The sequence below is a fragment of the Solea solea genome, chromosome 21 (assembly GCF_958295425.1).
Source record: "Solea solea chromosome 21, fSolSol10.1, whole genome shotgun sequence".
Lineage (NCBI taxonomy): Eukaryota > Metazoa > Chordata > Actinopteri > Pleuronectiformes > Soleidae > Solea > Solea solea.
Window position 1 is genome coordinate 13,090,526 of NC_081154.1, and position 16,075 is coordinate 13,106,600.

General features: G+C 42.8%; 1 protein-coding gene across 2 annotated transcripts in view; it reads left to right on the forward strand.

Moving 5' to 3' along the window:
• pald1a (phosphatase domain containing paladin 1a) overlaps positions 1-16,075 on the forward strand; it is a 46,875-nt gene that overhangs the window by 27,755 nt on the left and 3,045 nt on the right. For both annotated transcript variants that reach the window (XM_058621106.1, XM_058621105.1), the window contains one exon: positions 10,019-10,174. In XM_058621106.1, coding sequence (XP_058477089.1) covers positions 10,019-10,174 — 156 coding nt within the window. The remainder of the gene's footprint in view (positions 1-10,018; positions 10,175-16,075) is intronic.

Below are 16,075 nucleotides of genomic sequence, written 5' to 3' on the forward strand. Positions count from 1 at the left end.
GAATAACTGCTTCCTAAAGCATGCATGAGTGTTTAAGCATGTCCCCCAGTAGCTGCGGTCATGCTATCTGTCAGATCCGACTAAGCCCCAAATGTTCACATTTCACCGGGGAAAGGTACACCTTCTTTGTCTAAGCGTTCACACTATCAAGCCACTGGCACTGAGCAAATACCTGCAGGAACACAATCTCAGAGGCGAAGTGACTTAAATGCCAGCCATGTGGGATATGCAGGAGCCGTGACTGGGCCGGGTTGCTCCAGGAACTGGAGTTGGAATAACTCCGCTGTGGGCGAGCCGCGCTTCATGCGTGAGGACGGTCGAGCAACAGATGAATCCTGTGTCACTGGTGCAATAACTACTCCCAAAATGCCAACAACCCTTATCGTCAGCGAGGACCATTCAGACCAGCCTTGTCAAATGTTTTTTTTCCCTCTTTCCTGCTTGCATTAAGACACAGCGTGGCCTTTTTCTCCTTGCATTCCTTCATTGTTGGATGTAAACATCATATGCTCATACAGAGTCCACACACGTTGGTATTTCAATTCCAATAATTCCTATAATGTCGTTGCGTATCTTATGTGTGAATATGAAGTTGCTCTGCGGGGCTGAACACATTCCATAGATCGACACAGTCAGCTGCTCCCATGGTGAACTCCATGCCACGGCCCTGTGAGGATATAGAAGAATGACGGTCACAGTCCAATGCGTTATAATCAACTGTTTAACTAATAAAGCAATAATAATTATAATATATATATATATATATATATATATATATATATATATATATATATATAAATAGAGGATTGGTTTGAGTTGCCTGGTTGCAGACGTTTTCATTCACTGCCCACGTTTGTGCTTTGTTTCACTGAGTCACATTCAGTATTGTTGTAAGTGCTCGGTGGGAAAAAACATCGCGCTAAGCACAGCATGAGAAGAATGACATTTCATACTCACTTCCTCCTTATTAACTTGTTGACTAACTGACTTATTTTTGAGTTGTTGTGGAGGAAAAGGACGGCTCCACGAGCCGGTGTCTAGCACTCTCTCTAGCATGCTGTTGTAAATATTAAACTCCAGTTCGAAGTCAAAACACTTTTGACTTATTCTACTGTAACATATTGTGGGTCATTATACAGGACATCAACTGTTCTTTCATCTCCTCCCATGAGACTCTACAACTTGTCGCCTTCTGTGACCACTGGCATGCCATGTGACCTCGGACAATTATTTCTGGATTTTTCTCAGAACCTGGCCTGACCTCGTGTCGGGTGTCCTCTCTCCGATGCACACAGATAGCCGTGCTGTCCGAAGCCCGTGAAGTATAGAATAAATAACTTTAAAGTAGCATATTTTTGCGGCTTGCGTGATCAAAGACAAACCTGACATGAATTGATCCTCGCCACTGCTACTGCAGCTTCTGCATCATGCTGATGGGTGATCTCCAACATGGCTAAATGAAACGCAGCGTGAGACTTAAATTGACTACGATGTATTCACTTCCTGTCGTATTTACTGCATTAAGGCTGTAGCGCCTAACCTTTATTTATAAACATACGGTACATCTGCTGCTTCCGAACCATTGTCAAAGGACGTCACACAGTGCTGATTGAGCCCAGCAGCTCCATGACACGACTCGTGTCTGTGACTCTGTGATATAGCAGAGCCCGCTGTATTCATCACAATCCCACTTCTTGTGAAAGGGATCATGTAATATAAAAGATGCACGCTCTACCGACATAGCGCAAAAGCGAAGATTGTCTGTACCCAAATTTAATGGCACACATAATTGTAAAATATTTATATATTATATCGGTGTGCCGAACAAATGACATGACCTTTACGCAAGCTTTGTGGCGCGCTGCGGCGGCGCCCTCACAAGATAGAATTCAGCTGTCAATACATTTGCTTAGAGTACACATTTAATTAGAGGAGTGGCTTTTGAAATATTGAGCATCTCATTATGTGTTTAGCTCGCAGACCCAGCTGTGAACTATGCCAGTGTTGGCTTTGCATGCACAAGATGTTTTGATAGTTCAGAAAATGATTGATTCACCGTGGGAGTCTCACAGTGCTCCGTTGCCAGGCGTGTGCACGTACAGAATGTGCCATTATGTTTGTGGTTTATGTGGGCACATATTCCAGTCTCTGTGTAGGCTACGTTGATGAGCCCCGTCTCCTCCTGAGGCTGTGGCTGTTATAATCTCTGCTCACCACACACGTGATGTGTCTTTGTGCTCGTCCCTTTTCTTTGTTGGAAGCACAGCTGCCCGTGTGTTGTTCGGCACAGACCCGTGCAGTTGTTCGTCTTTATGATTCTTTTCAAGGCGTAATTTGTGTTGAACTCTATCAATTGTTGTCAATATGGAACATATAAGAAAGGACAAGTCTGGATTTTGGGAGGAATGTGTCTCGACTTGTTGTTTGAAGATGTGCATTTACATTATTTGACACGGTTTGTCCCTGATATCAACTGCAGTATTGTCTTTATGATCACGATCCAAACAGTCATTGAATCGGTTGCAAATGGACCAGATTTCTTGAAGAGCTGCTACTCAGACACAATCAGCGGAGTGTGGCTGAGCGACTGGAAAAAGTAAGACAGAGGATTGGAATCTGTAGAATCCATTAACGTAAAGGCTTCTATATCCCCCTCCTCTCACTGGCTGCTACATTGCTTCTCTGCTTCTTTGGAAATTGAGTTCTGGGCACAGTCCAGATCCATAAAGATCAGGTCTGCATCTTAAAACCAGATGATATTTAACTTTAACTTTGATTGCCTTGCTACCGGCAGTCGGGAGACAAGGTGGAAGAATTTTTCTTTTTGAATTTATGTATTTAAAGCATGAAAATGCTGATGATGCAGCATTCATTGCAGAATACCCCTTGGATCTACTACCCATAGTAACAGCTGTCAATGAAACAGGATGATATGGAAATGAATATTATCAAAGTAAGTAAGTATTGAGGGGGAAGTCAATACAACAGACCAACAGCATGGTGACAGAAGACGGCAAGTGGGTTATGTTGAAATTAAAAGAAGAATCGGGATTGCAAGAGCTGCCTTTGACAATACGGCAGCACTTTAAACGTTAAGAAAGATCAGCATCAATGTAAGATCACGCGGAGCAAAATGCTACATCTGGTCAACACTGAAAACTGGACCACAACAAAAGCAACAGCAAGCCCTTGAAATGTGGCTATACAGAAGAATGCTGAGCACAAAACAAAGAAAGTTCTAAGAAAGATCGCTGCTAAATATCATCAAAATGTGCCTACTTTGGCCATATCACAAGAGGACATGAATAAATGGTAGAAAAAGACGTGGGGGAGACCAAGAACAACCAGGACTGTGCATCTCAGGCTGGACAAAACTGAAATACAAAGACTGTATCAGAGCGGCACAAGATTGGGAACGATGGAGATCCATGACAGCCAACCCGGGGATAGCAGATGGTACGTGAAGAAGACGAAAGCATGCCAATATTTCAAGAGTTAACAATGAGAACCTGGCACCACTCTATTAGTTATAAGATGAGAATAAACAGTGCTTTGCCTCTGCACCTGCTGGAACACAAAACCAGAAGTAGGGTAACTGCAATGACGGACTTTGTAGGTTATCACTGTGGACCTTAAAAGATGATGGAAAAAGATTAGACGGGTCGGAGGCCTGCTGCGCGCTACTCTCGTAAGCATACGTTTGGTCACTACTATGGTAAAGAAGGTGAGGTGCAGTGTCTGCCCACTGCGTGGCAAATGGCAACGCAACGTGTGTTTTTAACTACAATTCCTGCAAAATTCACCGGATTCAGCGCAAACTGGGACACCGGGCAATTTCCGCAGGCCACTTGTCGTGCACGACAGGGGCTCTCAAAGAGTAGGTGACGTAAAAAGATAGAAAGATGACACAAAAGAATAATCCCAGCAGTCCGTAGAGTTAACAATGGCCAGCTGATTTCATGTTGTCTAATTTCCTAATGACTCGCCAAATCCTTCGCTTTCGGGCTCTGCTGCTCACAAGAGAGCAGAAGCAGAAAAAGAATCACCCGCTGCCCAATTTGGAAGTCAAAGTGGAAAGAAAGATGAGCAGCTATGATATGTAAAAAGGCATCCTTTGATCAGTTTGAAGAGGATTTCATATAAGCTGGTGAAAAAAATTGCTCATCCATGGAGATTAGGTAAATTGGACACAGGGTGTGATCGCCCGATGTCAGCTGAGATTGACACAGCACCCCGTGACTCTCATGCGGAGGATAGAGTGGTAGAAAATGGATGGATGGATGCATATAGAAAACTCATATTAATATTATGTAAAAGCTACCAGATCATATGGAAGGTGACAAAAGTTCCCCATTACGTATTTGAGCATCCGTCATGTCATGTGGATTTAGCTCGATAAACAATTTCTTAACTGAAAACTCTGTCATTTCTAGACTGCAGCGCTTACACAAACACGAACACTGCAAATCGGAGGCGTGATGTGTTTTTTTGTAAGAGGCCCATTCACTGTTCCAACAGAAGGGGATTTATGGTCACTTCTATTGATGAGGGGAAATTCATGCTCGAAACCAAAGCACAGGAGCGTCGCATTATGTTCCCTCAGTGTTAAAGAAGGGCTATTCACATGTAGCCGACACTATTATCATTATTCTGGGCTTGTTCACTATGAGGTTTTTAAGGCAGAGATACTTTTTTTTGTATTTTGTCAAATGCTCTTTCAGATGAGTCTGGGCTACTACCTCAGTTTCTGCTCCGGTGTAGTTCTTATATGTTTCCTTTTTGATGTCGCTGTGTCAGAGACCGCATTTAAAGTGGAATAAACAAGAATAAACATTGCTTCATTTTCAATACAAAGTCAGTCTGGATGGAAAACAGTACACAAGTACGTGATTTGGTTCTACTTATTGAACGTGGCTGAAACATCTGAATATATCGTGTGCTTGACTTTGAGTGGTCTGTACACTGAGTCAAGGAGCCATATGTGTAGGCTGCCTGTCCACTCTAGACAGGTCGTGTTTTAGTTTAGGGTTTGGGTGGGAGGTGTTCTCGTAGAGCGTGATGAATGGCTGCTTGTGCAAAACCTGCATGGGAAGGGCCAATATGGAGTGGCCTTTTTACCTCGACAAACCCCATCAGCAGTTAATTGGCACCATATGTCAAGCAGACAGACCTCTCCATAATGTACACTTCTCACATCCACTCCCCACTCAAATGAGCCCACAGAAAACTTGACCTTAACACTTGTCTGCTGCCCTTCGGGGGTTATGCCATTCCTCTCTCAGCAGCTCTTCTACAAACTACTTTTTATACAGATAAGCAATACCTCAGTTATTTTAGGTTTAAGTATGTTATAGTGAACTGAACATGGTTAGTTTATAAGTGGAGGCACACTCAACTATGAGAAACCATCCAAGCAACAGGTCTGAATGAGCTGAAAGAGCTTGGTATAATAATAATTATTATCCATTATTATCGTAGCAAAATGTCAGTCATTTAATAGATCACTACCACCAGGCAGTAAAGTGATTAAGTGACATGCCAATCATGCTGTGTATGGATGTGGAGGGGAAAAGGGTGCCGAATGCTCCTCACTGTTGCCTTGTTTTTTGAGTTTGTGCAGCTTTTTTAAAAAAAACAAGAGGATTGTAGGAGCTTGGACAGAATCTCCTAAGTGGCTGATGTTCACATTTCATAGGTCTATACCTGCAAGAAATGATGCTGAGTGGTCACCATGCAGAGGTTTGCCTCAGATGTTTATCTCTGAGTTGTAATTATGTCCAGAAACCCAAATTCAATACAGAAGAAGGTTCACATATACTGGAGATGAACCCTTGGTCTATGGCGTGTCCTGCACTTAAGTGACAGTTGGGGGAAAAACACTCTTCTGTGCAGAACCTGAAGAGTCAAAGATAAGAAGTTGGTGGTTTAGCCCCTCCCTCTGTGAGGTTGCCAGACAAACCAGTGCAGTCATTGCTCCTGGACAAGAAGAAGTCCATCACACAAACACCCACAAACCACAACTTTTTGTATGGATGAACAAATTCATTGTGTGGTCTTTCAGTGTAGTTTCACATGACTAAATCGTATCTAGTGCTGAATAATGAAGAAACATTGTCCCACTATTCCTATCTGTACATTCACAAGTGGATCGCACACTCGACCGATTTAACCATAACCAAAAAAATTATCACAATCTGAGCTGACTTGTAGGAAGAGCTCATTCTTAATGACTATTTCGTTTGATGTGACCTGTCTGTGGGATCCAAATGCCAGTAATTTATTGATGAGTAAATTAAAAAAAATAGATTTAAACGCATCAGCAAATTGACCCAGAAGTAGTAAAATATTTTAAATCTGAAGCTTCTGCGACTTCATCCTCTTCAAATTTTCCTTAGAGAGAGCTCTGCTCTCAAAACATTCCTGGACTCTCTCAACAATGGTATGTGCTCTGCCTTTGGTGCCTGTCTTTCTCCCACATCACTCTCCCACATGAGCAGAGACGAAGGGCTTTATTATCACACCTGGGCAGCTGGCTGGATAATGGCTTTCACCTTTCTATATCGAACACGACACACGCAGTCACTTCCTTTGTTCTGCAAGGCCACGTGCAGAGGACGGCGTCGACACTATTCTTCGCTCTTCTTCACCATTTCACCCAAGGTTCAAAGAAATCATTCCACCTGTGCAATCTAAAGTGCCCTAACCTTAAGATTTTTCACCTCAATGGAGCAAATGAACTTTTTCTCCACTTCAGCTCTGGCTGAGAAGTGGCTATGGTTATCGGCACGGTGCGCTTTTAAAGGCTGTATTCCTTCACAGGGGAATGGAAGAATTGACTCTGTTCTTTCACCACATCTTTCCCAACATTGTTTTCTAAAGCAGTTTTTTAAGAGTGCACGAGAGGCCGCACAACCACACACGTGGTTTTAGTCCATGTCGGCAAACAGAAAGCAACCACGGAATAAGGGTTCGGCGCATGGTGGAGGTGTGAATTACATAATCTTTGCAAACTGATCTGAGCGTCTGAGTCTCAGAGAAAGACAGGGAGAGAGAGAGAGAGACACACAGAGAGCGTGCTCAGTATTTGGCTGTGGCGTTTGCACAGATAGCTGCCAGGCTTTGGCACTGTGGACTTTCAGGCTATGAGATGAAATGCAATGAGAGACCCCTGGGGGTGCATGGCGCACAGGGAGATCAGGTTCAGCAGCATTTTTATGCCCTTCCACTGTGGTCAATATTAACTGAGTCTGAGTATGAAAAGGTTCGGTTTGTGCTTGTTGTTCTTCGTCCTTGGTGCATTTGCTCGGGGAAGTGAGATCTGACCACAGCTGTTTGGGAATGGACAGGAAACCCCTCTTGCATCCCCACTACTTTGAGCCATTTAGCCGTGGAATGATTGTTTTATTTAGTTTTGCAATGTGCACATTTGAAATGATCTTGAGTGGTGACACACTCAAGGCTCAGGCACTGATTTTTAACAAAATGTGTTGAAATTTTCATAGGGTTTATTGGCAGATATTGAATATGCTACTCATAAGTATGTTATCAGTGTAGAATCATTTAAGAATAAAAACAGGTTTGGTTTTGAAGCTGAAGCTTACTATGCAAACAAACGCTGGTCTCTGTGTACCTTCTTGGTTTGTGCAGGATTCCTCCGTTTGTTACAGTCTGCAGTCTCACCAGTAGGTGTCACTAATTCACATCCACCAGACCCTCAAACCTGCTGCATCTTTTGGAAAATAAAGTATGAATAATGGACAACAAAACAATCTGCTGTGAGAAGGGTTCTCGAGAAAGTGACACGTTCCGTCTTTCTTCACTTGACTTAGTCCTCACCTCCTCTCTGCCCGTTCTCTTCACCCCAGCTGAGCCGACGCGATATTCAGTTCATACTCCACCACTCGGAAACACAGCTGGACGGCTCAAGCCTTTAATCAGTGAGAACAAAGGAGGGAACTTTTTTTTATTTGTATTCATGTTTGTGCTGCTCAGCGATGGAGGATTTTTACATTCATCTCTCTTATGCACTTCCATATAAAAGAATAAAAAAGTAAATGCCTCACACTCTTACACCTACGGTCAATCTAGAGTGTCCAATTTGCCCCAGATCTGCACGTTTTTTGGACTGTGGCAGGAAACCGGCATTCACACATGTCAGTGTCCACTTTTGATTGGACAGATTTGAACCGGGTCTTTAACGTGTGTCTTTTTCTGCTGCCTGCATGTCAGGAAGTCAAATGTACAGTTCCAGGTGCCGGCGTTTGTGTCCAGAAACTTAACCTTTTGCCACTAGTTCCCGTGATAACAAACGTGTTGCAGAAGCGGCGTCCTGCTGTCCGTGGTTTCCTCAAACAATGCGAGAGCAGCGGTCGCAGCGAGAGGTCCTAGGTATAGGTCACGCCGCAGTCAGAGCCTGTAATTGAAGGAGAACCCAATTGCCAACCTTGTTTGGTGAGAAATGGCATGGGATAGCGCTCCTCTGCAATCTTAACTAGGTTACATGACCATGATTTCAATTTCTTTGAATGTCAAAAGTGATCTGATTAAGGCCCCGTGAGGGATAAAATCTGGAAGGACCTGTGCTAGAGTATAGGAGATGTTGTCATTTATTGTAATTTGGTATATGAGATGTTGATTGGGACATCCCTTTGGCATCAACATGGAAGAAGGGGCTACAAAGGAGAAAGAAAGCACCAACAAGTTAGCGTCATTACCCAAGAGCAGATTAGTAATGTTAACCAAACAAAAACAGGCACAGATAAATAAGCACATAAATAAATAAATGGATTTGCAATAGCTCCAACGATAAGGCCATACCGGCATGTTCACATATGTTTTTTTTAAAGAATAAGAGAGGCAGTTATTGTGTGTTTCTGCCTATGCACCTTGTGGTAATTGGGGGGCATTCAAGTCCTCTATGTCCTTGGACCGTCCATTCAAATGTCCATCACATATATGAACACAGTATCTCGAGGGGTTATTATTATTCTTTCTTAAGTCGGTTCAAACATTCAGACGAACTCAAGGATAAACTGAAAAATAGAGTTACATGTCCTCAACATGCTGTATTGAGAACACCATTTCATAACATGCCTTATGTTATGAGACATTCACTTGGATTCAAGGAGGGGCTGATTAGAATCTAGTGGACACTTCTATTTCATACCTTATTTTTAAAAGCCGGGAGTAACTCAGGGTCAGACTTTCTATTTTTGTGTGGCAGTTCCAGCATTTGCGAGTTTGTTCTCGTCACAGATTTGTGCGAAACACTCGAAACGAACGGAGACGGCAGTTCTGTTCCACATCAGTGTAAAGGAAAAAAGTGGGAGGATGACACGAGGAAGTGGCCTCGCAGGACGCGTGAGGATATCTGTCGCTCCGTGCGGATGGATGGATGGATGGATGAATGAATGAATAGAGAGAAAGGCAATGTAACGCAACTGTCACTTGGGACACCAACAACACTCAGTCATGATTCGCTGGGGTTTTGCCATCGGCAGCTGATGTCCTTTTATAGTTTTACTGGTGTTTCAACCGGAATGGGCTTTTGTAGGTTTATTTTTGACAAAGTGACACAAGCAGGCATCGGGAAGCGTCAGTGGCTTCTTAAAATGCACATCCTCGGAGGAGGAAAAAGTTTGTATGTTGCGTCGTGTCCACATTCCCGTGTGATTTGTCGCAGATGATCAAACACTCCCATCCCTTTTAAAGTTTTTTGCTTATACAAACTGCTTTGGCAACTCCTGACTGCGCACGTGAAAGGTGTTTTTAAAGAAGCCATGTTGTCTTCTGTCGATCCCAAAGCTACGTAGCTACTTTGTTTTGCACATAATCATGCAAAGCTCACTGCCTTTTCCCACATATAGGCCACACTGGTAACGCGGGAGACTTCAGGTATCATCGTCGACTTCTACTTACATGTCTCTGCTGAAAATACGGTCTATACAGTCCAGCTGTTTTTGTTATGCGTTTGACCTCCTTCATACACTAATAGAGCTTTGTTGACCTGTTTTCTCAGGTTAAAAGCGGGAAGACGGAGAAGGAGTGTGAGCAGGTGCTGCTGAAGAGCCTGCAGTATCTGGAGCGCTACATTTACCTCATCCTCTTCAACACATATTTGCATTTAGAGAAGAAAGACTCCTGGCAGCGCTCCTTCACGCTCTGGATGGAACAGGTAATGTACAGTCTCCGAGTTCCACTCATAAGGTGCATGCAAGTAAAATAGAGGCAAACGTGAGGTTGTATGTTTGAGAGTCTTCTTTTACACTTGGATCAGATCCAAACAAAAGCCCTAACATCTGCTAAAAGGATCTGCTGGTGGACTTGTTTACACTTACTGAATGATTTGGGCAAAATATTTAATTGTAATTATTATGGAAAGTGATTTCTTTTAAAGTCAAGGTTTAATTTAATATTCATTGTGTTATACTGTAGATTTAAATGTGACAAGCATAACCACATGACACTGTCAAAATAATTACTCAAATAGAAATGATTAGAACTTATACAATCACACTTTTGCACACTTTGCATTTTTAATTGCATGGAATATACCAAGATAATATGAAGTTGCAGACTTTGCAATTTGCTAATTGTGTTGTTTGTGGGTTTTTAGAAACAATTGCTTTTTAAGCCCCAACTGCACTACTCAGTGATAAAAACAAAAAAAAACAAAACAGGAAGCAGAAATGTGGCAGAAAAGGGTTTTCAAAGTCACGTTTGTGCACCAATTTCTGGACTTTTATTTGGATTTCACTCCTGGCATTTACAAGCTGTTTCCTTGTAGTTCTATTGTGGCCTGGCTCTTCACAAACTGAACTTCATCATGTCTCAGGCTTGGTGTTTTTTTGTTGGTACCTTAATCGTTTGGCCACCTGTGCCCCAACAGTAAAGCTGAGAATTTATGTGCATTCCAAACAAATGAGTGTTCTGTAAGTGGTACCCAACTCTCTCACACACACACACACACACACACACACTGCAATTTAGAAGGCACTGAATGTTGCAATGTGTTAAACTTGCGTGATGGTAAATAAGCAGTTTGGCAGGTTGACAACACATTTCATGGTGTTCACTTAGTGAAGCCACAAAACAGCAAGAATTTTGCCTGTAGTGAATCCATGTTCCATGGGCTTATTTACCTGTGGTTTTAATTTCAAAGTGTTTGCTGTCGTTGTTGTTGTTGTACATTTGCAGTGAGGCGAAGCATGCCTCTTAAATCTTAAAAGACAGGCCAATCAGAAGCAGCACCGGTATAATATGTATTTACCTCAGGCTGAATTATCTCTCGTTTCTCAAAGCATAACAAACATTTGGTCTACGAAGTATAATTTTAAGCGAGCAGACGCGTTTTAATTTGGACCTCGGCCCGTCGTTTCAAATCCATTAGCCGTTTTGACCCGACATGGACAAGAGACTGGAATGTTTGAAAGTCTTCACAGAGGTGGAATGAAAGAAAACTAGCATGGAATTTCGAAAATAGACTGGAACAATGGCTGTGAAAACAATCGTCACAGAAATATGTGTGGTAAGTCGGTGCGTATTTGTCCTGTTTTCAGTAGCAAATAGATGTGGTGCATCAGAGTGACTCTAATGGCCCAGTTATGCCTTGAGATAATACGGTGGGCGTGAACACAGATGAAGGAATGAACGGAATGCTCTGCTGTAAAACAGACAACAGAAAACGCCTGCGCCATTGTTATTATCATTCTTTTTTTTTACTAAAGCTAACCTGTGATGGGTTCAGTGACAATTTTCTTCTTCATTAGACTGTGGAGATTTGTGAATGCCATTCTATATTTTATAAATAATATGATATTATATCATTACAAAGTCCATCACTTGACATTTTTATTAGAGGGTAAGGGTGATTTTAAAGACACTTCTAGGCTTTGTAAAGCTGGAGGGAGCTGTGGATTTATTATTATAATTATTTTTGATAATAATAATAATTATTGCCACATTACCAAAAAACCTACTTCACAGCGCTGTCACATATGAATTAGAATATGAAAATGTGAATCATTTTTCGAGTTGTATTTCGATGTCCATGCGACGTGTGAGGTGACTGATGCTTCGTCTTTGCTTAACACGAGTTTCTTTCTATGTGTTGAAAGAGATTAAAAATGTCATTCACGTGCAAACAAATTCCATGGAAAAAACTCCTCACGTGGCCGTACATGAGACAATTCGATAACCAATACACTTGAGGTATCTTGAGCATTGCTTTCTGATGACCAAACAACAACAGTGCAGTGCTTAGGGGACATGTGAAGTATCATTTCAACTATCAGACCTCCAGTGGGTCAATCAGATCGGGTTTTTGTGCCTCAAGGTTGGAGCAGATCTTTGAGGATGTGTCTGACCAGGACAGCAATAATAACATGTTTTTCTCATCAGCTCTCACCTTCCTCCGTGGACATTGAGAATGTCTGAAGTGAGACAGAATGTAGTTTTGTGAAAATACAATTATTATTGCAATTCACTTCTGGATGTGTTTGTGTCTTTGCTGTTTCTGACTTACGATGAGTGCTTTTTCACAGTTTTCAGCCACAAGGGAAAAGCGGTTTTGAGCTCCCTGCTGGAAGCCTGCAACACATGAAGTGACAAATCCTTTTGACTAGGCTGGTCAAAATGAATTTTTTAGCCCGGCCTCATACTGTAGCTGACAATATCTAGTAGTCACACTTGTACTGGAAGGTGACTGGAAAAGAAATAAGGAAGACCTTGACAGCGCATCGTCGTTTCTCACAGATCTGCACAAACGTCACACAGTCGTGGCAAAAATGACCCTCTGATATCGTGGCTCATATCGCACTCGCCAAAAATGTCAACTTGGTCTGCAAATTGAGTTCATTCTTACAGGCTGAATGTCCGCTCGCAAATTGAGATGGTTGCTGTGGAAACCAATCTCCCTGACGTTGGGATTCGTATTAGCTGTCATCCAAAAGAGATTCTTTTTTTTTTCTCTCTCTCACTTGTTTGGATTTTTGATGCCATGAAAAGACGACAGTATGTCACTTTGCTTTGTTCATGTGGTTCACGCACGAGTGTGGAGTCAATCATTTCCTTCACATCTTTCAGTGAACAATGTTTGTGAAGATCACAGATTTATACTTTCAGTATACCTTTCCATATATATACAGTATACAATATATATATATCTATATATATATATATATATACAGTTCCAACAGTGATCAGTGTTGTGATGCACTCACTGGCCCAGTTGGAGCTAAATCCGGCAGCAGCCCACAGTCCCGCGGGCTCAATCATTAGCCTATCACACCAGTGACCATGGTTGGATCAGTAATGACAAACCTCAGTGCCAGAGGCAGTTGTGGTGGGTCATCTCCATCTCTGCTCGTGCATTTGAGGCCATGGTTACACAACCAGCCAGAGCTGAGCGGTACAATCTGTCCTGCATCCACCCAGCACTGGCTTAATCCATGTGTGTGTGTGTGTGTGTGTGTGTGTTTGCGGAGACTCATTTGCTCTGCGGTTTAAAGTGCGGCTATAGTGTCATGCATGGCAGCAGCCAGTGCCTGCTGATATTTACTTTGTTCTTCTGTTCATTTGAAACCACAGAGACATTTGTGTTCAAAGGCGCCGGTTGCTACGGAATGAGTGCAAAACAACGTGTTGATATGTTCAACATATAGCCATATTTCATATGTGTGTGTGTGTGTGTAAAGTAAACAGTGCCCACTAGTTCATGTTGGACAAATATGTTGCCCCGGACGTCATTAGGCGATGTTGCCTCACGGCTGTGTTGTGAGATCAGAGCAAAAAAAAAAAAAAAAAAAAAAAAGATCAGAGGAGTTATCGTAATGGAAATCCATGTTTGCGAATCCTTTTGCGGAACACGGTCCTTTACACAATGGTAGGACTTGTGTACAGTGCATACCTCAGATGCCTGCAGGAGAGGTACCCTATCAGTCACTCCAGCTGTTTTGATGTGCGGCACAGAGGCCCCCCTGTCCCCCTGCACCGGCCAGGCATGTGTAGCCTTTGAGATAGCAGCCTGTGGGAAGGACCCGCGCCTCCTCGCCACCAAAACCCCCACCGCTCATCCAGTCAGCCCATAAAAGCTCACATATATGTGTACGAAAGCTCTGGCACGGATTCACACACCTATTTAGACAGCTGATCTGTGGGTTACATGAGTCAAACCCAGTCTTATCCACTGACTAATGTTCCACTGCACCCACTCACTGGTTCCCAGCAAAGAGACGAGGCGCTGGCAGTCAACCAAGAATACTTCATACACAAACATGCATATGCGCTGAGATGGACATTAGTGCATGAATTTGTTTGAAAACCCTCGTTTAAAAAAACCCTTTCACACTAAAATGAGCAGGCATACCAAAGATAGTTGGATAGAGTTGAACCCACTAAAGGCGAAGGGCGAAGATCCCCACTGCTCGTGTTTGCTGTGCCCAGTGAAAACAAAACAAGACGGAGGCAGAGGAGAACAACGGTACACCGGAGCTTCGTGACACGGTTTACAGTAGTACATTTTGTAGCTCATAATGTGAAAAAAAGATGTTCCCAATTTGCAAAAAGGTCATCTTTGTTGAAACATTGATGACTAACTGTTATTCTAACGGCACTGAGGATGAACGCTCATCTCAGCACCAGACACGAGGTCACCGAGGTCTTGCGCCGACTTCCACTGAGGCTGATTAAAAACCCCTGTGTGTATTGCAGACTTATGACATGGCAGTGAAAGCCAATTAAACACGTTCCCACTGGTCAAAAACGGGGGTATAAGACAGGGCAAGAGAGACACCACCAACTTATATTCATAATGTGACAGCTCACAGGTCAGTGGAAAGTTTGAACCAGTGTCGACTCTTCAACTTACTTCGCGTTACATGATATCTGTTGTAAGATTTGATTGTGCATGGTCAGCAAGTCGGTAATCGAGACCACACTCTGTGGTGCCTTTCAGTTTATTTCTGCACAAAGCTGGCCGGCGAGGCTATAATCACTGTAGTGAAAGGGATATCTTGATACTATTATTTTTTGTTCATTGTTCCAGCATGTCTTCCTCTGATGGGGCATTTTTTTTTTTTTTTAAAAGGTCTCTGTGTGGCACTTCATGCAGCATTACATCACAGCCTCCAGGGCTGAAACCACAGTCATTCTCCTCATTTTTCTGTAATTTGAAAGTATGCCTCCACAAACGATTGCCCCTATTTACCCCGATGTTTAAACATTTGCAGACTCTGACTGCATGAGGAGCGGAGGGAGAGGTTAAACTGGCAAAGCCTTTTCACTTCAACTGAGTCATTCCCCCATGCCTTCGAGGGACAGGCTCGCGAACAGCTGCTGGTGCAGCCTCTCACTGTATCTATTCCGACACTCGAAAGCTTTTGTGCCCCAAAATACATAGATCAATAATAAAAAGCTTTACAGGCTCCAAGAGCAGGGTTTGACTTTCATACTTTCACACATTGCATTCCACCGAATAGAAAAGCTGAGCATTACACTCTCGAAGTATATTGTGCAGAGTAAACTGGGCCAGCTGTGGCTTTTTTTTTTCTTTTTTCAAAATGGTGTATACAGTCTTTAAAGTTTTAGCAAGGTTGTTTGTATTTGTTTGACTTGATGGCCAGATGTTTCTGGTTGTCCATGGTGCTTCCCATCAGCCCCGTGTTGTTTGACAACCACAGCAAACCTTGTGTCAGTGTGTCCTGCTGCTTAACTAGGGCACTAAACTCTGAACAACGTTTACTGTGACCATTGTGTTGTTCCAGCGCTGCGCAGTGCTTGAGTTGGTTTTTCCTCTTATATGTGAATTTGTACTTATGGTCACTTTATTACAAGGTTTAAAGTGGCGGTGTGTAACTTATGGGGATTTTTTTTTTCTTGTTCTGGTCTTCGTGAACACAAATGATGTCATGGCGCGTTTCCACCGAGGGGAATGGTTCGGTTCTGTACAGTTATTTTTGGCGTTTCCATTAGGAATAGTACTGAAAATAACCTGCCCCGACCAGAGTAATGGTACGGGTGGAGCGGGTGGAGCTAGACCCACGGCAGTCAGCTGATTGGGCGATAGGAAAGTGGTTCT